Source organism: Sinocyclocheilus anshuiensis, unplaced genomic scaffold, assembly GCF_001515605.1.
Source record: "Sinocyclocheilus anshuiensis isolate Anshui unplaced genomic scaffold, SAMN03320099.WGS_v1.1 scaffold329, whole genome shotgun sequence".
NCBI classification, from domain to species: domain Eukaryota; kingdom Metazoa; phylum Chordata; class Actinopteri; order Cypriniformes; family Cyprinidae; genus Sinocyclocheilus; species Sinocyclocheilus anshuiensis.
In genome coordinates, this window is record NW_015540881.1 from 582,364 (window position 1) to 608,956 (window position 26,593).

Consider the following 26,593-nt stretch of genomic DNA (forward strand, 5'->3'; position numbering starts at 1 on the left):
GGGGGGAGTTTTCCACTTACGAACACACACAACTCAACAACAGCTGATCTCACTGTACTATACGTGCATCGAGAGCTAAGAAAGAGGACGTTGGTGCTATCTTGATAACTTTTCAAGCATCGTATGGTCGTCTCATCCACCCATGATACACGGATACACAACCACTGGGTGAGTGTTTTGACTGACTGTTCTTTATCCAGCGTGTCTGTGTGCAGCACGCGCCTAGCGTCATGACTGCATAACTTACGTCAGGCAGTGTGGGGGGAGTTTTCCACTGACGAACACACACAACTCAACAACAGCTGATCTCACTGTACTATACGTGCATCGAGAGCTAAGAAAGAGGACGTTGGTGCTATCTTGATAACTTTTCAAGCATCGTATGGTCGTCTCATCCACCCATGATACACGGATACACAACCACTGGGTGAGTGTTTTGTTTTTGTTTTAGGTGCTTGTAGATTTCTCGCAACACATTATTTTACATAAAACGCGAACTCAGTAGTACAGGTAATAAGCTAAGCGGTTCAATCACTAATTGTTACCGTGAAACCTATAGTGTTGCAATGTGGTTATTTACGTCCCTGAATAAACAAAGCATGACCGCGAGAAAGTCCGCTACGGAAGTTCAGCAGCTGCAGAATTAAAGTGCTGGTGCGTGGAAAAGTAGCTTAATTGCTATTTAAACAGGCGCTCTGCTTAGACTAAGTTTTTATTAACTTGGTACACGAATCATCCTTAAAATAAAACGGAGCTGTTTTGTACTTTTATTAGAATTTAAATAAAATGTTTAATATGTGTGATGTTTGAAAAACATAGTGCACAGTTACTTAGGGTTATATGAAAAATAATGATTGGCATGACAGAAAGTAGATGCACCTGCAATGTCATGGAATCAGATCCTCATGAATGATTTAAGAGAAAGATGCTTACCTAAGGTCAAGGCAAGTTAGAGTGGATTTGACTACTTTTTTTAAGTGGGACACTTTAGCGTAATAATCTATCATAATCTGTATGTTCCCTCAATAATAAACTGTATTAAGTTCATCCTGTATTGAATGACACTGTAGCCAACAGCACCAATAAAAAAAGAACAGTCAGAAACTGTCCACTTTACGTACTTGTATTCACACTATTTTACAAATGATGCTTTAAATTTCCACGTTGCTGCATAGAAAAGGTGAGAAAATGTCTAGTTGGTTTTGTCTGCTGTAGACCAGAGTGATAACCTATTTTTCCACCTGACATCTGTCTGCTTTCCCCTTTCACAGTCTGCAAACTCCACCTCCTCCTTCTGTTTACATTCTAACATTCACATGTTCATTTGCATAGTTGTAGTCTGGCCAGTTGTCACTGCCAAGTGTTTGGCTTTCAGTGTTTTTTGTTCAATTGTTATTGTATGTTAGGCCTATGTTCTTGTAATCAGCTGCCCTCCTGTCTTACACATTCACTACACTACATAAACACTCCCACATCACATATACTGTACACAAAGGATGCAATGAATAATTGAATGAACTTGAAGTCTGGTGTCTGCACACTTTTAAGAGATCACTATCACTTTGTCACAGCTAGAGGAAGCCATAAATCACATGCGTCACCGCACCAGTCGATTCTGCATTTCTGTCGAAGCATGATTTACATGCTACAAACACTTTTACTATTATGTGCAACACAAAGTGTCATTTATCTCATGAAGCAATAACCTTTTACACAGTTGACTTTGTGGCATCTGGGATTACAGTGCAGGTGTTTACACAACACTGTCCAAAGAAAGCCAGACCTGTGTGAAAAGAGGTGAGAGAGAAAGTTAAGGTTGTCCAGGATACAGGCAGTGTGCACAGGGGCACATAGTGTTCTTGGCATATGAGCCATTTGTGTGGGTTGGGCTTGACTGGATGCACTTGGAACAAGAACCAGGTGATCTGTGATGCAGATTGCTCCGTCCTGCGGTGTGAGGTAGTGTTGTTCTGTCATCCGAGGTACACAGAGTTCTCTGTGTGTATGTGCTAGCGTGTGATTTATTTCCAGCGCACACCCACTCAAGCAGAAAAACCAGTAGAATGTGAGGTTTGTGCTACGGTTTCCTCTTTTGTTTCTTTTTGCACTCAGCGTGTACTTGTAAGTGCTTTCATAAGCTTTGAAATGGAGCTTGGCATTTGCTATCATACTTTTGGGGGTTCTGCAATAAAAACAAGTATCGAGTTACAAATTTAGTCATGCAGTTTAGCCTGTTTGGGACGTTAAGCTGAGCTGAATGTCTTAACATTTTGTTCTCGAAGAACTCCAAACATCTGAGGAATGTTAATGACTCCGGAGGCAGATAGAAGGAACCATTGATTCCCTCCAGACTTATCATTGCTTGTATAATGCACACTTTTGTGTTTGCATTTACTTTGCATAATATGATTAATAACAATGATAATTTCCCTGAGAAAGTTGCATGGGCTTGTGATGTTGTAGTAGTTCAAGTCAAGTTTTGTCTTACTGGGGAACCTGCTAAACAGGCTTTTGCCCAGAGTGAAGATGTGAATCTCTGGTACCAGCCTGAACAAGAGAGAGGTGTCCAGTTGCTGCTGGTTAGGATTTGTATGCTAATGGTTACTGAACCTCCACAAATACTATTTTCAGACTTGGTGCATGGCCAAAAATGTGATCTCATTTTATAACCCAGTAATTCATTCAAAAATATATTAAAATGCTATTTATATACAAAGTACTTGTATCTTGTATGTGGAGGGAATGGTTTTTAACTTCTGGATTTAATTTCATTTTGATAGGGACAAAAAATGTCAGGGTGATAAAACTGTCCTGATATCTTAATGAAAAAAAAAAGACTTTATTACAATAGTTGTATTTTTATCTTTACGTAGTTTTGGTATAATCTTTTATTATTGAAAAAAAAAATGTACAAACAAAACAGGTTAACTGCTTATTAAAATTATGAAAACATATGTCTGCCAAATCATGTCATGTAGTGCAATCATAAATTATATGTATTTATTAATTATATTAATTAATAATTTTTAATATTTGTAAAAAAAAAAAAAGTACCCTAAAAAGATATTAAAATATATATTTTAATAACTATTATATATTTCAAAAAGGTTTTGAAAACTTTTATTAAAAATAATAAATGCCCCTTTTTAAAAATATATATATAGAAAATAATAAAGATTTGTAAACTGAATTTGTTCAAAGATTTCAAAATGTATTTAAAGTGTAACATGTTACACCTTGTTGTTATTAAATATATTGCTATTTTTTAGAATCATTCAATAGAAATTTTTACAGAAACGAACATGAATACACCAAATTAATTTCTAAGAACTTGGCACATAAACTAGATTAAAAAAAATTCTTTATCAACATCACAAACATTTTCCAACGACACATTTGCTGTAAAGTCTACTTTTCAATCTAATCTTGTGCTTTATTTTTTCCTGTATAATTTGACAGATCACCATGGCTACATCACAGCGTGGGGGTTTAAAGAGGAAATATGGTTTCCCAGACGAGGATGCCATTTACTCCTCCTCATCCCCCTCATCACACTCTGAATGGGACTCTGATGAAGACAGCCCCCAAAGTGATAGCATGGACTTTGTGCCTGTTGGCTCTTTCTCTTCAATCCATCACATGCCAAGTAAGTCATGCATAGTACCATAGTAGCACAGTGCATTTTTCAAATCATGCAAAGCAACACTTGTCACCTCCAGTGTTTTTAAACACACATAAGGAGGGGTCTTGTTATCTAACCTCAGTGTTATTGTGCAGAGCACTAGATAAGAAGAGAAACAGTCAGTTGTAACATTGTTTATCAGGAGATGTTGTGCACAGTCACCCTGAGTCATTTTAAACCCACAAACCTCAATGTAAGCACAACAATTATTAAGCTATAATCAGTTACACCGTCCTGACCGGGACAGAGCACATCTATTGTGTAAGTGTTTACCTTTGCTGGTAGTACTGTGAGATTATATTGTCTGTCTGTGTGCCTGGACATGCCTGTGTGTTTTTCATTTTTGATTCACATGATTCATAGCATGTGAAGTGTTGCAAATAAAGCTGATTTACTAAGGGCTACTACTGTGCAAACACATCTGACGTCTGACCTCAGCCCATTATCCTCATTTATAGAGAGATAAACTACTATTGCAAAAAAGCAAACACAAAAAATGGCACTGAATGTTTCTAAACTTTGCACTCTTGAAGAAAGTTTTTTTGTTCCTTTTAGTACTGCATATGAAAAATGGCAAGACCACTGTTGTAATTTCCTTAATGTCTTAAGGCCTCTCTAGTGTTGAGTTCAGGTTACTTCTTAACAAATCTGACTCAGCTGCCCTCTAGTGGAAACTACAACAGTGACAATCACCATAAAATAAACACATTTATATTTATATGTTTATATCCAGAGCAACTTACAAAGAGGAACAAATGCAATTTGTCACAAAGACAATATTCATAATATACAGTGTCAGGTTTATTAGACAACTAGATTAGAAAATGCAGATAAGGAAAAACATATATAATTTGTTTTGTGCAAATGAATTGGTTTAAGGGTGTGGGGTGAACAAGTGCATGCAGCAGAGGTCTTCAGTTGCTTCTTGAAAGTTGCAACTGTCTCTTCAGTTCAGGTGGAGGTTGTCAGCTTATTCCACACCAGATAGGAACAGAGAGGGTGAAGGTTTTGGAGAGTGACTTTCCTGTGTTCTGCCAGACTTAAGCAGTGACTTGCATTCCAATTATGTCTGTAATATTTTTAATATTTATGCCTGTAATAATTTCCTTCTCTGAAATTACAATATCACAATAAAAAAAGAATAAAATAAGCTGGCATTTAAAAATCCATATGCACAGCTGTCATGTTCTAGAGTGAAAAATAACCAACCAATGCATTCGCAGAGAGGGCTTTTTTTCCCCTCTGATAATGACTGCAAAGAAACCAGAGTGGATTTGAAAAGGGAACTCCAGATAAAGGTTAAAGGGTTAGCTAAAAAAAAAAATAAAAAAAATTCTGTCATTAATTACTCACCCTCATGCCGTTCCAAAACCTGTGAGACCTTTGTTCATCTTCAGAACACAAATTAAGATATTTTTGTGAAATCCGAGAGCTTTCTGACCCTCCATAAAGAGCAATGCAACTGAAATGTTCCCAGGCCCAGAAACATAGTAAGAACATCGTTAAAATAGTCCACGTGACATCAGTGGTTCAACCGTAATTTTACGAAGCTTATCGAAAGTACCACAACGAATGCGCGAATGCGCTCTGCTCATAAACAAGGCGTAGCGTATGTGTTGTGGTTCTCTTGATAATGGCGAAGGACAGGACCCAGAGGAGAAGAATTGTTGAATAAAGTTGTTATTTTAATTTTCTTTCCACACAAAAAGTATTCTCGTAGCTTCGTAAAATTACAGTTGAACCACTGATGTCACATGGACTATTTTAACGATGTCTTTACTACGAAGGTCTTATGGGTTTAGAATGACATGAGGGTGAGTAAATAATGACAGAATTTTCATTTTTGGGTGAACTAACCCTTTAAATCCAGAGCTTCTAGACACATACAAGATAAAAACTTCCTGCTCAGGGCTGCCACACACTAGTTGAAATGTATTTCAGTATGAAATTTGATTTTACCTGCTAGTATTTTATTTTATTTAGTTTATTATATTTATTGACTGAATAGGTCCCATAGGGAACATGGGCAAATTGAGTGTCAATCAAAGTGACGGTTTAAAGCATGTTATCATTCAACATCACAGCATAAAGACTTTCTAACTAATGTAAATCGGTATTTTATATAAGTAAATTGATCTCTGTCACGCATGTGTCCCACATTGTCATGCAAAATCACATCTGCTGTCCTGCAATAACCAGAGGGACATTCTATGCAGTGGCAGTCCTGAAAGCCAGTGTCAAAGCCATACATTTTGATTCAAGAAGCCACTGGAAGTCAGTGGAGTGAGATGATAATTAACCCATTTGATATCTTTGCTCTTAGTTTCATCCATCCTGAAGAAGACGAAAGATACGCAATCCAAAGGCAGTGTTCGGTTTGGCCTGGTTACGGTGTTCGTTTTCCAGCGCTGTCAAGGTTTCAGCAGTGTGCCCAGTCATGGCGGCTGCACACTGGGCATGGTTAGACGGCACACTGCCCGCCAGCAGTTCACCCTGGCGGAGCATGTGGAGGAGCAGCAGCGCTTGCGAATGGAGAGGCTACGTGAGCAACACCAAGAGGAGAAGCTGGATGCATTGAGACAGAAGGTGAGTTGGTTATTTTCCAGTTTTATTTTTCGCTTGGCTTCTTACAGTATCTTCCTTTTTATAGCTGATCATCAGTGGGACTCTCACAGCATCAGAAGCAGCCAGGTTGACAGTGAACGACGTCCCAGATGAGGATACCGATCTCCGTAGCACGAAGCTGAAAGACATGGGATCCCTCCGTCCCTGCTCTTCCAAGCGGAGACGTGCATTATTGAGAGCAGCAGGAGTGGTGCGCATCGACCGGGAGGAGAAGAGGCAGCTGCAGGAGCTGCGGCGGTGGAGGGAAGACAGTGGATGCCATTGCCAGGGCTTCTGTGAGCCGGAGACCTGTGCCTGCAGCCAGGCTGGCATCACAAAACCAGTGAGAAATACTGATTTACACAAGAGAAACGGAGACTCGAAGAATTACAGTATTGGTTTTTATGTAGGTATTGTTTATTCTTCCAAAAATTGACTTAAATTTGAGGTTTGATTAATTTTCACAGGAAATTACTGGCGTTTAGGCTTTCTACTGTTGTTCTCGACCTGGAAGCTCCACAAGAGGGCCTCAGTAAACATCAGAAGTAGCTTCAAGAAGTCTAAAAATAATTGAAAAATTGAAAGAAAATGATCAATAAGATATAACAGTTTTTTTTTCATACAAAGGTGAATTAATTGTTGAACAGAGAGGTTGAAGTTAAAATTGAATTGAAGGCAACTATGTGTGAGTATACATAACTTAATTAGCTTTTGTGGTTAAGTTTTTGTTGCTTTGTCAAAACAAGTCATTAGAAAAATAACAATAATAAAAAAAAAATTATGACTTATTTAGGATGTGTGAATAATAAAAATATAAATATAACGTATTTAATTATATTATATATTTTGTATCATTATTATGCAATTTAGCCACACACACAAATTATTTTTGTTTAACTGAGAATGTTTTAGCTGACAAATATTAAAAAATAACGTACCGAGATAGAAAAATCCTTTGATCGTTGGCATCATGTTCGATTGCTCTCCCCTGCCTAGATGGACAACATGGCCACGATGTGTCTGGGTCGTTAATTTTGGAATGCTAAACAAAACATTGAAAAACATCGAAACCCTTAAGAGCAATGGGTTTAACACAGAGCAGTGGTGGACCTGAGGGGGGAACAGAAGGATATCATGTCCATGGAGTAAATAACTTTAATTTTGGTGACTTTTTTGACATCGAGCAGCTTTGCATGCTAGCTATGCTTTCATTAAGTTCTCATGTCCGCATTGCTTTAGGCTTTGACAGATATGCACTGAGAGAAAACGGAGTGTGTGCGTTCATGTTTTCTTTTTTCGTGCTGAAATAAACAACTGTGTCAGATTTAGTATATTTGTCTACGGTATTAACATCTGTGGAAGCCTTTTCAATGTTTAAAAATTATGCTTGCAAAGTGGCAACTGTCAGGAAATTGTAATTAACGTACAGGTTCTTTTGTAACGTTACTGTAAATCTGAAAGCTCCGAAAACGCCTACTTATTTATTTTAACATTTGTGATTTCTTACATTATGGTCGCACGTTACACAGTCTTAAGTGTGTAAAAGTGTTTGCAGAGTTTTGGAACGATGTCGTGGTCAGTAACGTTAATCCAGAAGCTCCTGGATTTAGGAGTATATAAATGTAGCCGCCACGTCACTGAATAAACTCATATTCTCAGAGATTCATTACTTGAGATTACGTATCATTCGATGGATGTAATTAAACTTCCCTGAATACACAACAATGTGTACAGCATAAATAAGTATGAATTTAAATGCATTTGAAGTAAACCCCCCTCATCTGACATTCCAAATCTGAATGGAATTTGTGCTCTGCGGTGATTAAATTCTATTCCTTTACAGCTTCAAGAGGACTCACCAGCGGAGAAATCTGGTTTGGAGCCCTTTTTCGATTTCATCATATCCATTGGCAATAATCGTCTTGTAAGTTTGTATTTGTAAAACCTTATTGGTTATTCTTGTAATCTTGAAAATGTAATACAAAGATTTGTCTATGTCACACAAGTAATAACCAACAGAGGATTAGATTTACATGCACAAGAATGTCCTAATTAATATTGTAATGTTTTCATACAATTTTTGATTATGCAGGCTTCATGTAAACATTTTAAAATGTTTAAACAAGTAATGCTTTGTCTTGGCAAAATGACATCTGTTCACTGTCTCTAGATTTTTTTAAATGTATATTTTAGCTCTATCTATATAATCTGCACTGTGTACAGTTTAAAGCAGCACTATGTAATTTTTGGCGCTCTAGCGGTTAATAAACAGAACTGCACACATCCCGCGGAAGAACATTCCAACCGGAGCTACTTCTCTTAAATTTATGTCTATGGCGATTCACGCACGTATGTGTTACTCCGCAGCGGTGACGACCCGACCAGGCTACAATAGTCCAAATATAATTACTTATTATAAGTGTACCGTAGTGATTCGGAATAAGACAAAAACGCGGGTTGTAAGATGAATTCATGATGTACTCGCTCATTATATACATTTTGCAAATTTTGAACACAGAAAAAGTTACATAGTGCTGTTTTAACCGCTTGAGCGCCAAAAGTTACATAGTGCTGCTTTAACACAGCAATCTGGTAGTGTTTGTAGTAGCTAAAACAATTCTACAACTATTTAAAACAAGCTATTGTAACTAGTTTTAAGTGGTCAGTGACATTCATATAATCACTGAAATGCACAAGAATGTTCTTGAATATTGGACTATTTGTTTAATGGAATCATGTAAACACATTAAAACCAGTTGTCATAACCTGAAGCCATTATTCGACTTTCAAGAAATCTGTGCAAGACAGCATATCCGAGTTTTGGCTGGTCATGTAAACATTTTATTCAGAATGTACACTTTATCTCCCGTATTTTCCAAAGAGATGATGAAAGTTCATGTCTTTGTTGGATTAAAGACTTAACCAAAACTTGGTTTTGATGTGCATGTAAATGTGGTCACAGTTTCTTTGATTCTAATGAGTCACATGCTATCTGAAACAGAACCAGGAGAATGATATGTTCAAGGACCTCCTCAAGGCTAATGTGGAGAAACCGGTGAAGATGGAAGTGTATAGTACAAAGACCATGAGGATCCGAGAATTGGAAGTGGTTCCCAGCAACATGTGGGGTGGTCAAGGACTTCTGGGAGCCAGTGTCCGCTTCTGCAGGTTTCAAGGAGCCAATGAAAATGTTTGGCATGTTCTCGTAAGTGATCCTTGCATTTTTTTTAAAGTACTTTGGCTTCTTGGACTGTTCTCTTTTTCTCTTTGTGTGATTATTTTGCTCGCTTTGGTTTTAGGATGTGGAGTCAAATTCACCAGCAGCATTGGCCGGACTCCAGGAACATTCGGATTTCATTGTTGGAGCTGACCAGGTTCTCCAAGATGTAAGATGTGAATTATTTAAGGAATGCTTGATTGTTATTGAGGAGAAAACAAATCTGTGCATGCAAGTTACTCACAATCAAGCAATGTTTTGATTTCCCAACAGTCAGAGGATTTCTTCTCCCTAATTGAAGCCCATGAGGGGAAACCACTGAAGCTGCTGGTCTACAATACAGAGACAAATAAATGCAGGGAGGTGGTTGTCACACCAAATGGTGCCTGGGGGGGAGAAGGCAGGTAATAATCCTGTTACAGAAGATGTAATAGTGTAATGAAGACCTGAATCAGCCATTATTACGAGGAAACGACTCGCACAACTGCCTCCTCCAGAGCTTGTGTGCATTTCATGATAATGATTTTGCCTTTGTAGTCTTGGCTGTGGCATTGGATATGGCTACCTGCACCGAATCCCAGCACGACCTGACAGCCCAAAATCTGAAAGAGTCAGTCCAAAAGCTTCTCCTGTGGTAGGAACGCCAGAGCAAGAACTTCCTACAAATTGTTTATTGAAGATGCAGGACAACCACCTAGCAGTGCATTACAATAGTCCAGTCTAGAGGTCATGAATGCATGAACTAGCTTTTCTGCATCAGAAACAGGTATCATGTTTCGTAACTTGGCAATGTTTCTAAGATGGAAGAATGCTGTTTTTGTAACATGGGAAATATGATTTTCGAAAGACAAGTTGCTATCTAATATAACACCCAGATTTTTGACTGTAGAGGAAGTAACCGTACATCCGTCTATTTGCAAACTGTAATCCACGAGATTCGGTGTACTGTCTTTTGGTCCAATAAGTAAAAATAAGTACAAATATTCAATAAGTACAAATGGATTTACAGAGGTAATTTTTCTCAAGACTAGTGTGATATCATATTACTTAAGGAATAGTTCACCCAGAATTCTGTTGTCATTTACTTGCCTATATGTCTTTCTTTCTAATGTGCGACACAAAATTAGATATTTAAAAAAAATGTTTTTTTGGTCCATACAGTGAAAGTAAATGGGTTTCAAAACAAAACAAAACAAATTGGACCCAACTGACATATCTTTTTGTTCCACAGAAGAAAGTAGGGCTGCACGATTTGGGGAAAAAAACACAATTTACTTTTTTCCCTGATAAAAATTGCCAAAAAAACTAAAACAAAAAAACAGGTCTGCTGTGCTTGTTTGTAGGACAGCACAATTTGTCCTAAATGTTATGATTATATATCAGTATAGCTAAATAATAATAATATTACTAAACAAAAACAAAATAAGAAATATTACTTTTGCAACTGTAATATTAGCGCTAATATTTATGGCTAATATTTGTTTTTTTATTTACTTTTTTTTGTGATTTGGGTTTTATTTTGATTAATTGTGCAGCCCTAGAAGAAAGAAATGCAAACAGGTTTAAAACGATGTGAGGGTGTGTAAATGATGACAGAATGTTCAACTATGGTTTGAATTTTTGGTAGCTGCGTACAACAACATAACTGAAAGGTACAGTGGGTACGGAAAGTATTCAGACCCCCTTAAATTTTTCACTCTTTGTTATATTGCTTCAGGTGTCCTTAATGGTGTCCAGTCAGTCAATGAGTGGCTTGGATCTTGATACCGCACTGCCACCTCCCATTCAGAGAGTCATGGATCCTGGTAAGACATCAAAATACGTGCTTCATCTAGAACAAAAATCATGAAAAGACATTGTAATATATCAAAGCAATGGTTCCTCCAGGTTTCTCGGATCAGTCAGAAGTGGCCATGATGAATTCGGAGGTGTCAGACATGGCAGACCGACTGGACCTATCCACTTCTTCCATTAACATGACAAACACATCCCTAGCTGTCCGAGAGGACATTGACGTGTCAGCCGTCGGTGAGGCCACCTTGCTAAATTTAGATGAACAGAATTCAGTCTGTGAGTCCAAGTCTAGGTGGTAAAATGTGCAAAATGTCTCTTTTTGCAGAGGAGCTTCAAGACAGTGAGGTTCCTAGTCGTAACCCTGAGGAGCAAAATACAGAGGAGTATCCTGCTGTGGATTTCAGTTCTATTGCACCACCTTCAGATGTTCCTCCTCCCCTTTCTCTCCCACACTCTCTTCTCCCAAATCTGCCTCTTGATTATAGCATGCCCACAGACATGGCATCTTTGATGAATTCTTCAATCCCATTTCTCGACTCTTCTGTGCCTCCTATAGACATCTCTTCCCTGCTCATTGACCCCGCCGCCCTCCATCTCGAGTCATCTGCCCCACCTGCAGAATATCCCGTGCAGGCGAACGAGTCCTCACCTTTCCCCTCAGAAACTGATGGTGTCAATCAGGGCTTTTCTGATGTGCCACAGTCTCTGAAGAGCAGCTTGTCTGAGGGCAGAGCAGAGGCCGTGTCCTCTGACCTGATGTCTTTTGATTCCCGTAATGCACATGTCAAAGATGAAGCTGCTCCTCAGTAGCGTCTCTACCAAGTACTACCTCGTGTCTTGTTTACGCAGTTGCTCAACAATCATCAGGTGGTGTTTTTTAATGGCTTTGTTACTGTTAGGATCAGGTGTGGGCGAATTGGTATTGAGTGTGTTTTTTAAACGGTTGCGTGCAATTTATGTTTTATTTTGCATCTAGTAGTCATGATGATTGTAGGTTGTTGGAATGTGTGTAGGGCGTTGTCTTAAATTGTGTAGATCTTAATTTAGAAGATAATGTTTTATGTTACTAATTTGAAACCTTTTTATATAGCTTGATTAATTAAAACTGCTTAGATTCCTCTACCAGTTTTAAATCCCACAAAAAGTTGAAAGTAGCACCTGAAACCTTTATTTAATTGACTTTGTTTTAAATATTTGTAGTATTTATTTAGCTACGACACAAACACTCATGCATTACTGTGTTAATCTGAACACAGTGTAGAATATATACATAGAGCTAATGACAAAATATACACAAAGGAACACTGTGACAAAATAAATAATTTTGTCTAGAAAAAGCATTACATTTTTGGCTTACTTTGTTACATATTTTGGAACCTGTTTGGGTTTTATTTTGTGTTGTGGGAATGTTTTAACAAAGTACAAATATTTAGTACTGGGCAAGGGTTTTGTATTTGTTTAGTTTAGCACACTAAGACCTTCCTGGCTAATTAGATTTTTGAAATTATCTTGATGTGAGTTTAGAATTTTTCAACCAAAATATTGAATTGAAATCTTTGCTACTTAGTCTTCATTTGTAGTGATTTATGTGTACTTCAGGATGAAAAGCGTAATATTTATGTTTCAAGTTTTGTTGAAAACAGTTAACACTAGAGAAATGTTGCCACAGTAAAATGTGCTTTTCATGTAATTTATTAATCTATGCAAATACAGGTATTGTATAAATGCCAGTGGAATTTCTGTGGTATTAATATTGATATTAGTGTCATACACAGGACTTTATTTTTCCTGTTTTGATGATGGGAGAGCTAAATAATACAATATACCTCTTTGAGCTTTAAGGAACAATATGTAATTTTCGCCGCTAGAGGGCGCGTATTCAAAATAAACAAAGAGACAAAGGCGTAGTTTGATGATGCCATGACTGAGTGTGGAATCATGGGAGTTGTCGTCTTCATCCACACAGCCGAAGCAATCCGACGGGACTCGGGCAGAAATCATGTTCATGGATGAGCTAATGATTTCTTAACGTAGTAGAATGAAGCAGGGTGAGGCTGAAAGCCGTCGAAGCGAAACGAGGCCGCTTAACGAGCGCGACACACGGCTCGAAAGCAGCGGAGCTTTTATTATGTCACAGTCGACCGCTTCTGCTCCTTCCGGTCGTGCGTATGTGGGAAGCTGTTTTATCATACTGGATACATTTGAAAGTTCTGTTATAATGCTACTCTGTGCGGTCTTCACCGGTCTATTAAAACGCACAACATATTAAAGTGTCTTTGGTGTTTCCATTTTCTACAAAACAAAACCGGAAATCGAGGGGTTATGACGTCATTGGCAGGCGACACAATGACTATGGACATGGTCCGTGTCACTAGTTAAAATTGCTTATTTCTCTGGATTTAAACATTCTTCGAAACATTAGGGATAATGTAAGTACACAAGTCAGCAAAATATATAACACTGTTCTAGTGGTTTTTGGATATTTTAATAAAAAAATCTTACATATTGTGCCTTTAAGTTCTTTGTCATTGTTTTTAAAAGAGTTTCAGCTATGAACAAAGACTTTATATGTACAAGCAAAGTGATTCCTGATGACATCTCTTTGCGTCGACATGATCATGGTACATCACAAGGGTGAGGAGACAATGTTTTAAATTTGAATTTCTAGGAAAAAATGTAGAGAATACCTGTTTTTCCAAGTGTGAACACAAATGTATATTTTTGTATAGTAATGCTACATGATATTAAGTAAACAGAAAATGGTCTACTGTATACGCAAACTATTCTTTGGGTTTCTGGGAAAATGTCAGATTGAAAAACACTGGAACCATCTACAGCAATAAAAGATCTAAAATATAAATTGTTAGTGCTGATTGTGTTTTGTGTTGTAGCCTATACTTTGATGTAGGTTATCGAAAGTAGGCCTAAATATCAAAGGGATAGTTCACCACAAAATGACATTTCTGTCATCATATACTCGTGTCCTTCCAGACCTGTATGATTATTTCTTCTGTGGAACATGAAGATATTTTGAAGAATGTTGGTATCCAAATGATTAAAGTTTTGGTGACCATTCCCTTCGCTGTATGCAGACTTTTCTCAAAATATCTTCTTTTTTTTTTTTTGTTCCACAAAAGAAATAAGGTTTGAAATCACTCAAAGGCTGAGAGTTTAATAATATGTTCCAGTCCAGGACATGTGGACCAACAACCCACCTTTAAAAAAAACGAGCATCAGCGCTGTTGAGCAGCTTCAGTGACCTCTGACTGTGTCTGGCGCTCTCTTACGGGTCTTGAGGTAAAACAGGTACAGCAGGCTGATCTCGCGCTGTGAGGCCGGAATACAGAATGCCACAGTTATGCAGCCTCCTCATCACACTTTTATTTGTTGAGGTGAGTAACACAGCATTTTACTACTTTAAAAAAAAAAAAAAATGTATTTAATAGTATTTTAATTTAGTTTACAAAAACATGTTAGTTTTGTACTAAACTTTGATGTATTTTTATTTATAATTCACATTTTGTTGTCATGCATCTGCTCCGTCAGTCTCTGACAAAAATTTCTTATAATATTTTCCACACACATACACACTGTCCATCTAGCACACAACATTGTTTATTGTTCTTGTCCAGGACTCAGACAAGAAGCTCTTTGTAGTTTATTTTACATGATATCAGATGTAGTCTTCAACTGTCACAAAAAAATAAGAAAAACACCATTATGTTATAATATGTGACCCTGGACCACAAAACCAGTCATAAGGGTCAATACAAGAGATTTGAATAAATAATAAATCAGCTAATTCTGAATAAATAAGCTTTCCATTGATGTATGGTTTGTTAGAACAGGACAATATTTGGCAGAGATATAACTATTTGAATATTTAGAATCTGAGGGTACAAAAAAATCAAAATATTAAGAAAAAGTGGTTAAAGGATTCATTCAGATGCACAGAGGAAAAAAGAGAATTCCTTAGCTCAGAAACTTCCCCCCCTTTGAATGGTTTCAATAAGAGTAATTTATCACAAGCACTCCCGTACAGCCAGCCACTGACATACGCCACAGGAGGTGAGGTACAAACAATTTAGTCTTCACACCAAAAGCACAGATGAATTCTCCTGCAGCCTCAGCAGACAGTACGTCACGCTTCTTAATCACATTTAATTCAAAATAACACATTCATCATCAAGTTTGCTTTTACTCACAAGTCATTTGTGCAGCAACAAATACTAGGCTTTATCTTAAAATATTATCTGAATGAAAATTGTAAACTAACTATAAATCTGTAGATGATGGTCACCTTGCCTTGACTTATTTTTTATTGTAGCTAAATTCATATTTTTTTTTATCTTAGAGTTTTGAAGAAGTCTCTTGTGCTCACTAAAGCTGTATTTATTTGATTAAAAATACAGTAAAAACAGTAATATTGTGAAATGGTTTTACAATTTAAAATAACTAAAATGTTAAAGCATAATTTATTCCTGTGATGACAAAGCTGAATTTTCAGCAGCTATTGATTTATTTCAGAAATCATTCTTTCTATGATTCTAAAATCATCAAAAAACATTTCTTATTATTATCAATGCTGAAAACAGTTGAGCTGCTAAACAGTTTTATGGAAACTTTGATGCATTTTTTTTCATGATACTTTGATGAATAGAAAGTTCAAAAGAACAGAATTTATTTGAAATAGAACTCTTTTGTAACATCAAAAAGTTCTACTGACAATTTGATCAATTTACTGCATCCTTGCTGACCCCGAATTTCTGAAGGACGATTATGTCTGTGTCATAGATGCAAGACATATGAAGACTGCTGTGGCACACAATGCTGTGTTCGAGCCCTTTCTGTTCAGAGAATATGGTATTTCTGGTGAGTATTTTTTTTGTTTCATTTTGAAGTTTTTTAAAATACGAGATTTTTTGGAAATTGCATTCAAGTTGTACTTGGCTCAAAGGGTGGACCGGAGCATCTGTTTATTTCCCAAACTGTTTGTCCTATGCAAGTTTGCAGACAACTGGGGATATTCTCACTGTGAGACGACACTGAGCCACTGTGCTGACCTGGATTGGAATTTAAGTGATTTTAAGGGCTGTTTTTGTTTGGTCTGTAGGCTGCTGCTTATAATTGGCATTTTGTGCTGCTGCAGTACTGGGTACTTCATTCACAGACGTGTCCACCCGAGAGACCTGATTTTTACGTGGCCTTCACCAGACAGCCCATCATATCACCAGGTAATCTCGCCCTATGCCTTCGTCTTGCATACATGCAGGGTTCACATGGTCTCATCCGCTGTGTGTACAGTGTATTGTTTCTGTGTGTTGGTAGGATTGCGTCAGGCTGGCTTTCACAATTATGGAGACTCAGAGACTGCAGTCATTTCCACCGTCTACAAAGTGCAGACCCACCCCGGTCCTGTGACTGCAGTGTATTCAGCCTTGCCGTCCCACTACAGACAGCCCCCTCCTTCATATGATCAGGTCATGCAGGACTCGCAGAAGAAATAAACAGACCCTCAGCACAGCGACTTAATCTTACTCTGTCTGTGAGGTGAAAGAAACAGAAGAAGCTCAACAACTCAGGCATGACTGCAAGAAAACAAACTTACAAAACAAACTGTACAAGTACAAAAACAAGAAGTTAAGGACATTGAAACTCCATCTTTTTCTCAGTATACAAGACTGCTAGAGGTTTGAGGTTCCTCATCTGTGAATACAGTAAAAGTGCACTTAGTTTTCAATGTCAGGACTTAAGAATATGTTTATAAGCATAACAGGTTACACAATAGCTTTCACATTAAAGGCAGAGCAGATCAGTTTAACAATAATAACAATAGCCTCAACAAACTACTTTATATTTTATAATTTTATATTGTTCACTTCTAAAGAGATTTTATTTTGATACATAGAAACCGAGTGTTCTGACATTATTAAATATTTGTATTTGTTCCACATAAAGGGCATTAAACACTCCCTGAATGCTTATAAAATGTTATTGATTGAAATACACTGCATACATTTTTATTATTCCCACTCAACACCCATAACCCTAATAAAGTTTTTAAAAATTTTACATATTTTATGTATTAACTTTATAAATTTTTTATATTAATTTCTAAATAAATAAATAATACACATACACGCACACATTTTTAGGTACACTTCCTAGTACTGGGTCGACCCAGTGCCTTAATTCCTCATGGCATAGATTCAAAAAGGTGCTGGAAATATTTCAGACAGATTTTTGTCTAGATTGACATGACAGTATGATGCTGAACATCCATAATGTGAATCTTCCATTCCATCACATCCCAAAGGTGCTCTATTGGATTGAGATCTGGTAAATGCGGAGGTCATTTGAATACATGAACTCATTGTCATGTTCAAGAAAGCAGGTTGATTTGAGCTTTGTGACATGGTGTTCTCGGGTTCCATCGGAAGTGTCTTGATTTGTGTTCCGGGGATGAACGAGGGTCTTGTGGGTTTGGAACGACATGGGGGTGGGTGATTAATGACAGAATTTTAATTTTTGGGTGAACTAACCCTTTAGATATTGTTTTGAACATTTCAGTGTTGTTGTTTTTCTCCCCAGAATTGTTCCCCTCATTTTTTATCTTGGTTGTGTTTCATTTTTTTCTTGTCATTTGCACTTACATATTGTTGCTCTTTTGTTAGTTTTGACTGCTTTTATTGTCCTCATTTGTAAGTCACTTTGGATAAAAGCGTCTGCTAAATGACTAAATGTAAATGGCGTGTTATCCTGCTGGAAGTATCCATCACAAGATAGGTACAATGTGGTCATAAAAGGAAAGGACACGGTCAGCAACAGTACTCAGGTAGGCCGTGGCATTTAAACCATGCTCAGTTGGTACTAAGGGGCCAAAAGTGAACCAAGAAAATATCCTCCACACCATTACTTCACCACCACCACCAGCCTGAACCATTGATACAAGACAGGATGGATCCATGCTTTGTTTAAACCAAATTTCTGACCCTACTATCTGAATGTCACAGCAGAAATCAAGACTCCTCACACCAGGTAACCTTTTTCCAATCCTCTATTGTCCAATTTTGGTTGTATGTGAAAATCACAGTAGATCAGCAGTTTCAGACTGGCCAGGGGTGCGTTTCCCAGAAGCAACTATGGCCGCAAATTCCGTCATTACCAATAGAGTTCAATGGAACTTGCGACCATAGTTAGCTAACAATGCTTTTGGGAAGCGTACCCCAGTCTAGCACTAACAACCATGCCACGTCCAAAGTCACTAAAATCACCTTTCTTCCCCATTCTGATGCTTGTTTTGAACTTCAGCAGATTACCTTGACCATAAATGCCTAAAAGCATTGAGTTGCTGCAATGTGATTGGCTAATTAGCTGCATAAAATGAGCTGCTGAATAGGTGCACCTCATAAAGTGGCCGGTGAATGTATCACGTCACAAAAGGTGACCTGATATAATCCTTCCTTATAAAACAAACCTAAACTTACAACGAGGATGGTTAATATAATTTTTTTGTTGTTTTGTTACTTTTATTACTTACTTTGTTATTCATTGGTTTAGCAGATATTTTGTGGCTGCTTGGTTGGGTTAGAAAGTACATATTTGGAACAAGATATGGAACAGCTTTGTTTGATATATATTATTTAGAAATAATAGTGAAATATAATTGTATTAACTAATTATTTAATATCATTAGTATTATTAATACATACTATTAATAAAAATAAGTAAAATATTATTACGTAATATAAATAAATAATTTGTTTAATATATTACTATTATTTTCAGCCATTTATATCTTTATTCATGTCATAAACATTTTTATGTTTACGTTACTTTGGTAACCGTTCATTACTACCACAAGGTGGAGCTGTCAAGTAATAATCTCCAGTTTATTCTAACACTTTAGTTTCAGGTCTAAGCATTACTAGCACTTACCGTTGTGCTTTGAGGGAAAATCGTCGTTTAATTATCATTTGTTCCTCAGAATGATAATATGTGCAACAATCAATCAAATTAGCATTACGAGAATTTTCATTCTCTTCAAGGCATTGAAGACCCTTGAGTCTGTCTACACCGTTATATACTGGTGAAGAAGACAGAGCAGATCTGAATACTGCCCTACTGGGCTCAGTTTTGAACCTCAGAAAAGATTTACAAAAATGCCTCTGAGGGTGTTCAAGGTAAAACAAAAAGCCAACGAAAAATGATGCCTGTGAACAGTGTCCTGAATGATCAGATCTGAGATTGTGTTTGATCGAGAGCTGCATTCATCCAGTCCCTCAAGACCTCCAGACATTACTGAAGTTATGCTTGAAAAAATCATTCCTTACGCATCTGTAAATTGTGTAGCAGCAGTGAGAGTCTCTTCTGAGGTGAGGCGAGATCAAGCATGGCAGTATGGCAGATCTGTCCTTATTCAACTTTTCAGTCTAGACGTAAATATTTTATATATTTTCTTTCACAAAAATAATTCAATAATTACATTCATGCAAAGGCCTTGCGAATGCCACTAAACGAAAAAGAATGAAACCATCTCATCTCATTTGTCCCTGATAGTTTCCATTGAATTATATATATATATATTTTAAAACAAGTAGTTCATGTTCTTAAACTCTGTGGCCCAACAGAGTCTGGCTGGGAAGAGTTCAAGGATACAGGCTGCTTTTCAGTACAGTATCTATCTTGTGTCTTCAGTTGCATGGGAGTGAAGGAACAGAAAAAGAAAGAACGAAACAAGGGCTTCGAACCACATTTCCTGCAAGTCGCATCACTTGTGGCCTCAGAAACAGTGCAAACTTTGTTTGACCTTCAGCTCCTCTCACTTATTTATAATGCAGACTTCATAAAAATTTGAGCACAACCAAGTGCAGAGTTGTCCACGGTCCAGAATGTGGATAAGTTCAGTCTCTTCACTTTCTAAACATACAGCGCACAATGTAAAGTGGGCTCTGAGAACAGACACGGTGTGAAATGTGTTTTAAATTTACAAATGTTCTAGATGAAACAACCAAGGAAAGTTTTTAAAAATGTATTCAGTGCATTGTCTGGTTCTTGCTTACCTGCTTGTCACTACAATTGAAATATTTGATTCAAGTTCATTAAATTGTTATATTTTTTAAAGTTTGCAAAGAAAAGAAAAGAAAAATGTCAAAAAGTGTCATGTATATGTATATATATATATATATACACGTATACGGTACTCAAACAAGTGTAAGCACAGAACATGAGGCAACATCATAGTCTCGCACAGTTAAATATTCAGTATCCTCAGGGATTAAATGAACTTGACTAGATGTTTACAGTGTATGGTGTATATTTTTTAGACAACACATGATGATCAAATTTCTTCTCAAGTCAGTTAGTTCCCTTTCAGTCGGTCACTCTCGACGTCACGTCGGTGTTGACCGACGAATTGGGATCTCGCCACATAGACCAATTCACTTAGAGTGTAACTAAACGAGCCAATGGACATTGGCATGCGGATTTCGCATCTGGCTGCATGGGTATAAGAGGCAGCAGGTGCACCGCATTAATTCATCCTTTCGCTTCGGAGCCGAGCGATAGTGCATCACTACTGCTCTCTACTTCGGTGTTGCAGAGAGAAGCTAGCGAGTGCGGGCGTTATGGCACAGCAGCGGTGGTCACGGTCTCACGGGGGAGAAAAAAAGATTGTCCTCGTGCAGACAGTCACACCAGGAGTGTGCAGTGGCCAGCTCCCCTGCGTGCTTCAGCACAAAAAGAGCAAATCTCTAAAAGAGCAACACGGGTGATCACGTCTTTTTAAAGATGGCTTATCACCCGTGCGTTTCTGGGTGCGGTCGCTTTCTGGCGCCTTGGGACGGTCACGATCGCTGCCTCACATGTCTGGGCGTTGAGCACGCTGAAGAGGCGTTCGTGGATGGTGCATGTTCTCCTTGTGGGGACATGGCCATCTCGGAGTTGCACGAAAGATTCCGTTACGTCAAATGTGGCAGGGTCCCTCTGCCTCTGCCGCGATCCAGCGTTCGTAGAGGGAGCCGGCCATTTCCTTCAGTTCCCCCCCTGAAGACCAGATGTCGATCACTGCATCGGAGGGCGAGCTCTCTCTTTCCGGGGATGACGACCTGGCTGCGTTGCCCCCTTCGGGTGTGGCAGCGTTTTCCGAGCCAGACCCAGAGATGACGGCTATGCTTTCTTGGGCCACCGAGAATGTCGGGCTCGTGTGGAATCCTCCACCGCGTCCCGATCCTTTGTGGCTGGATGAATTTGTTTCTCGGTGGGGGTCGCGCTGGTTCTCAGCAACCCCTCCGGTGCCATTCTTCCCGGAGGTGCATGAGGAGCTCACAAGATCATGGAACCACCCTCAATGGTGGGGCCGCTTTGGGGTATTCCCTCGGTGGAGCGGTCTGTGGCCATGCAACTGTGTCCAACAGCCGCTACCACTCTGTGGGGTGATCCATGTCTCCCCTCACGGGCCTGTAAGTATTCATCAGGCTTAACTGGCAGTGCTTACAGAGCTTGTGGGGAGGCGGCTTCTGCCCTCCACGCCATGGCGTTACTGCAGGTCCATCAGGCCAAAGCCGTTTTCCGGGGATGACGACCTGGCTGCGTTGCCCCCTTCGGGTGTGGCAGCGTTTTCCGAGCCAGACCCAGAGATGACGGCTATGCTTTCTTGGGCCACCGAGAATGTCGGGCTCGTGTGGAATCCTCCACCGCGTCCCGATCCTTTGTGGCTGGATGAATTTGTTTCTCGGTGGGGGTCGCGCTGGTTCTCAGCAACCCCTCCGGTGCCATTCTTCCCGGAGGTGCATGAGGAGCTCACAAGATCATGGAACCACCCTCAATGGTGGGGCCGCTTTGGGGTATTCCCTCGGTGGAGCGGTCTGTGGCCATGCAACTGTGTCCAACAGCCGCTACCACTCTGTGGGGTGATCCATGTCTCCCCTCACGGGCCTGTAAGTATTCATCAGGCTTAACTGGCAGTGCTTACAGAGCTTGTGGGGAGGCGGCTTCTGCCCTCCACGCCATGGCGTTACTGCAGGTCCATCAGGCCAAAGCCGTGAGAGGCCTGCACGAGGGTGTTCACGACCTGGCAGTTCTACATGAACTGCGTGCTGCGACGGACCTCGCGCTTCGAGCGACGAAGGTGACCGCACAGTCTCTGGGTCGTGCGATGTCCACGTCATGTGTCTGGCCGTCATGAAGGAGCACGATAAGGTGCAGTTCCTGAATGCTCCCATGTCGCAGACCGGCCTTTTTGGCGACGCTGTCGAGAGCTTTGCCCAGCAGTTCTCGGCGGCACAGAAGCAGACTGAGGCAATCAAACACATCATGCGCCGGAGGAAACCTGCTGCTTCCACCCTGGCTGCAGCCCTTCAGCCTGCTCGTCGCCGTGGGCGCCCCCCCTGTGGCTGCCCCCGCTCCCACGCAGCAGCCTTCCACCAGGCAGCGTCGTGGATCCGGTTGCAGACAGGATGCCCAGCCCGTCCAGGCCCCCGCCAAACCTGGTGCCACGACCTGGCTTTTCTACATGAACTGCATGCTGCGACGGACCTCGCACTTCGAGTGACGAAGGTGACCGCACAGTCTCTGGGTCATGCAATGTCCACGCTAGTGGTCCAGGAGCGCCATTTCTGGCTGTGTCTGGCCGACATGAAGGAGCATGATAAGGTGCAGTTCCTGAATGCTCCCATGTCGCAGACCGGCCTTTTTGGCGATGCTGTCGAGAGCTTTGCCCAGCAGTTCTCGGCGGCACAGAAGCAGACTGAGGCAATCAAACACATCATGCGCCGGAGGAAACCTGCTGCTTCCACCCTGGCTGCAGCCCTTCAGCCTGCTCGTCGCCGTGGGCGCCCCCCCTGTGGCTGCCCCCGCTCCCACGCAGCAGCCTTCCACCAGGCAGCGTCGTGGATCCGGTTGCAGACAGGATGCCCAGCCCGTCCAGGCCCCCGCCAAACCTGGTGGTAAGCGCAAGTGCAAGAGGCCCTGAGACGGGCGACCCGGAGATGGAGGAGACTGCTCGTTAAGAGATGGTGACCGCACCACTCACTCCCCCGGAGGAGGGCCGGGTGGAGAATCATTTGTTTCGTTTTGTTTTTGTTCCGCCGCTGGCCCAGCAGTCAGCGGTACACAAAACTTAAATAAAAGAGCCATTGCCGTGGGCGCCCCCCTGCGGCTGCCCCCGCTCCCATGCAGCAGCCTTCCACCAGGCAGTGTCATGGAGCTGGTCGCATGCAGGACGCCCAGCCCGTCCAGGCCCCCGCCAAACCTGGCGATAAGCGCAAGTGCAAAAGGCCCTGGGATGGGCGACCCGGAGATGGAGAAGACTGCTCATCGGGAGATGGTGACTGCACCATTCCGTCCCCCGGAGGAGGGACGGATGGATAATCTTTTGTTTAGTTTTGTTTTTGTTCTGCCGCTGGCCCAGCAGCCAGCGGTACCCAAAACTTAAACAATAAAAGAGCGGTTTCCTCAGTCTCTGGGTCTCAAGAGGAAGAGAGTTGTGAACTGTGCATCACAGGGTCACTTCCCTCCTCCTCTTTCACCAGCGGGCAGCAGTGGGTTGCCCAAGAGCACCTCTCCTGCCCATTCGTGGAACCAGGTAGGGGCTGTAGCATTCGAGTCCCCACTTCATGTCGTCACACGCCAGGCTGTCACAAGCCTCAAGCTGGGACCCTGTGTTTTCTCCCGCACAAGGAGGAATCAGGTGAGTGTTACACGCCACACCCAGACTCCACCCTCTGCCGTCACAGGCCAGGCCAGGCCGTCACAGGCCTCGGGCCGAGTCCCTGTGTTCCACCACGCTGCCCCACCGTGGGTACATCGGTGGCTCCGTTGGTTCCTCTGGCACGGTCTCTCGGAGCCTGGTTAGCGCTCCCCAGTCCGTCTCGGTGGCTCCTGCGTACCATCAGACTCGGCTACGCGATTCAGTTCGCCCAGCGTCCCCCCAAGTTCAGGGGCATCCGGTTCACTTCAGTCAAGGCTGTCGGTTCACTGCCCCGTGCAGAAATCGCAGCCCTGCTGGCGAAGGACGCGATAGAGCCGATCCCTCCAGCCGATATGAGGTCGGGGTTTTACAGCCCTTACTTCATTGTGCCCAAGAAAAGCGGTGGGTATGACCCACAGATCTTGGATCTGCGAGTTTTGAACCGTGCGCTTCACAAGCTGCCATTCGTCCCCAAGATAGGTTTGCAGCGATCGACCTGAAGGACGCGTACTTTCATGTCTAGATCCTCCTGCAGCACAGGCCATTCCTGCGGTTCGCGTTCGCGGGTCGGGCATATCAGTACAAGGTCCTGCCCTTCGGGCTGTCCCTTTCGCCTCGCTTCTTCACCAAAGTCGTGGAGGCAGCCCTTGTTCCTTTGAGAGAACGGTGGGTGCACATCCTCAACTATCTCGACGACTGGCTCATACTCACGAGCAGTTGTGCGCACACAGGGACTTGGTGCTCAGACACCTCAGCCAGTTGGGTCTTCGGGTCAACTGGGAAAAGAGCAAACTCGTGCCAACGCAGAGGATCTCTTTTCTCGGCATGGAGTTGGACTCGGTCAGCCAGACAGCACGCCTCACCTTTCAGAGGCTCCTGGGGCATATGGCTGCAGCTGCGGCGGTAGTTCATCTCGGTCTGCTCCATATGAGACCGCTTCAGCACTGGCTCCATAGCCGAGTCCCGAGGTGGGCGTGGCCACACGGTACTCACCGGGTTCAGATTACGCCAGCCTGCCACAGAACCTTCAGCCCGTGGTCAGATCCCTCATTCCTTTGGGCAGGAGTGCCCCTGGAACAGGTATCCAGGCATGCTGTGATATTCACGGATGCCTTGGCCACCGGCTGGGGGGCCACGTACAACGGGCTAGCAGTGTCAGGGGTTTGGACGGGTCCCCAACTGCGTGGGTATATCAATTGCCTCGAGTTGCTGGCAGTACGCCTTGCTCTGAGCCGCCTCAGAGGGCGCCTTCGGGGCAGGGACGTTCTGGTTCGCACGGACAACACTGCGACTGTTGAATATATCAACCGGCAAGGTGGTTTTACGCTCCCGTCGCATGTCGCAACTCGCCTGCCACCTTCTCCTTTGGAGTCAGAAGCATCTGAGGTCCCTTCGTGCCATCCACATCCCAGGAGTGTTCAATCGGGCAGCCTCGAGTCTTGAGCAGCATTTCCAGGGGAGTGGAGACTCCACCCCCAGGTGGTTCAGCTGATCTGGAGACGGTTCGGAGTTGCTCAGGTAGGCCTGTTTGCATTTCCAGAAACCACCCACTGCCAGTGGTTCTACTCCCTAACCGAGGCAACGCTCGGCACGGACACACTGGCACACAGCTGGCCCCGGGGCCTGTGCAAATATGCGTTCCCCCAAGTGAGCCTGCTCGCACAGACACTGTGCAAGATCAGGGAGGACGAGCAGCTGGTCTTGTTAGTGGCCCCATATTGGCCCAACAGGACCTGGTTCCCGGAACTCATGCTCCTCGCGACAGCCCCTCCCTGGCCGATTCCTCTGAAGAAGGATCTGCTTTCTCAGAGACGGGGCACCCTCTGGTACCCGCGTCCAGACCTGTGAAAACTCCATGTGTGGTCCCTGGACGGGACGCGGAGGTTCTAGGTGACCTACCCCAGGAGGTAGCTCTCACTATCACTACAACGAGTGCTCCGTCCACGAGACAGGCCTATGCGCTGAAGTGGAACTTGTTCGTCGAATAGTGTTCCTCCCACCAGGAGGACCCCCGGAGATGTTCGGTCAGAGCCGTGCTTTCCTTCTTGAAGCAAGGGTTGGAGCGTAGGCTGTCCCCTTCCACCCTTAAGGTTTACATTGCTGCTATTTCGGCCCATCACGACCCCATAGAGGGGAGGTCGGTGGGGAAGCATGATCTGGTCGTCAGGTTTCTTGGGGGGCCAAGAGGTTAAATCCTCCTAGGCCTCCCTCCCTACCCTCTTGGGATTTGGCATTGGTGCTAAGAGCCCTACAAACTGCCCCCTTCGAGCCTTTGGAGTCAGTCGAGTTGAAGTTTCTTTCTATGAAAACCCTACTCCTGACTGCATTGGCCTCGATCAAGAGGGTGGGGGACCTGCAGGCATTTTCGGTCGACGAATCGTGCCTTGAGTTTGGGCCGGCTGATTCCAGTGCAAGTACGTGGATAGCTTTAGGACCTCAGAACAGCTCTTTGTCTGTTACGGTGGACAGCAGAAGGGGAAGGCTGGGAAGGCTGTAGGATGGCCCACTGGATAGTGGATGCCATCACCTTGGCCTATGAAGCCCAAGGTGAGCCGTGCCCCCTGGGGGTGAGGGCTCACTCCACACGGAGTGTTGCCTCCTCCTATAC

At 42.0% G+C, this 26,593-nt stretch overlaps 3 protein-coding genes across 4 annotated transcripts in view; 2 read left to right on the plus strand and 1 right to left on the minus strand.

Annotated features, from left to right (window-relative positions):
- The first annotated feature begins 251 nt into the window (after positions 1–251).
- LOC107688521 (cysteine/serine-rich nuclear protein 3-like) lies at positions 252–6,771 on the plus strand. Its single transcript, XM_016486213.1, has 5 exons — positions 252–427; positions 3,460–3,646; positions 6,006–6,268; positions 6,333–6,629; positions 6,754–6,771. The coding sequence occupies exons 1-5, from the start codon at positions 383–385 to the stop codon at positions 6,769–6,771; spliced, it is 810 nt and encodes a 269-aa protein (XP_016341699.1). The 5' UTR covers positions 252–382.
- A 511-nt stretch (positions 6,772–7,282) lies between these two features.
- Positions 7,283–13,194, plus strand: LOC107688453 (Golgi reassembly-stacking protein 1-like). 2 transcript variants are annotated; one of them, XM_016486122.1, is made up of 10 exons: positions 7,283–7,431; positions 8,130–8,210; positions 9,288–9,491; positions 9,586–9,672; positions 9,777–9,907; positions 10,041–10,168; positions 10,501–10,514; positions 11,221–11,308; positions 11,391–11,531; positions 11,623–13,194. In XM_016486122.1, the coding sequence occupies exons 1-10, from the start codon at positions 7,369–7,371 to the stop codon at positions 12,105–12,107; spliced, it is 1,422 nt and encodes a 473-aa protein (XP_016341608.1). In that variant the 5' UTR covers positions 7,283–7,368; the 3' UTR covers positions 12,108–13,194. The 2 variants fall into 2 exon arrangements, with proteins under 2 accessions (XP_016341608.1, XP_016341609.1); XM_016486123.1 differs by lacking the exon at positions 10,501–10,514 and having other exon boundaries at positions 10,041–10,137.
- A 3,790-nt stretch (positions 13,195–16,984) lies between these two features.
- Positions 16,985–26,593, minus strand: part of LOC107688454 (TGF-beta receptor type-1-like) — an 81,676-nt gene continuing 72,067 nt past the window's right edge. The window contains exon 10 of the transcript XR_001634237.1: positions 16,985–17,003. The gene's annotated coding sequence lies outside the window, so the exon portion shown is untranslated. The remainder of the gene's footprint in view (positions 17,004–26,593) is intronic.

Coding starts and splice junctions, on each gene's coding strand:
- LOC107688521 (XM_016486213.1), top strand. CDS start 383: ATGGTCGTCTCATCCACCCATGATACACGGATACACAACCACTGG. Junction 3,647..6,005: donor TTCAATCCATCACATGCCAA/GTAAGTCATGCA, acceptor CTTTGCTCTTAG/TTTCATCCATCCTGAAGAAG. Junction 6,269..6,332: donor TGGATGCATTGAGACAGAAG/GTGAGTTGGTTA, acceptor TCCTTTTTATAG/CTGATCATCAGTGGGACTCT.
- LOC107688453 (XM_016486122.1), top strand. CDS start 7,369: ATGGGTTTAACACAGAGCAGTGGTGGACCTGAGGGGGGAACAGAAGGA. Junction 9,673..9,776: donor CTGACCAGGTTCTCCAAGAT/GTAAGATGTGAA, acceptor ATTTCCCAACAG/TCAGAGGATTTCTTCTCCCT. Junction 9,908..10,040: donor GCCTGGGGGGGAGAAGGCAG/GTAATAATCCTG, acceptor TTGCCTTTGTAG/TCTTGGCTGTGGCATTGGAT.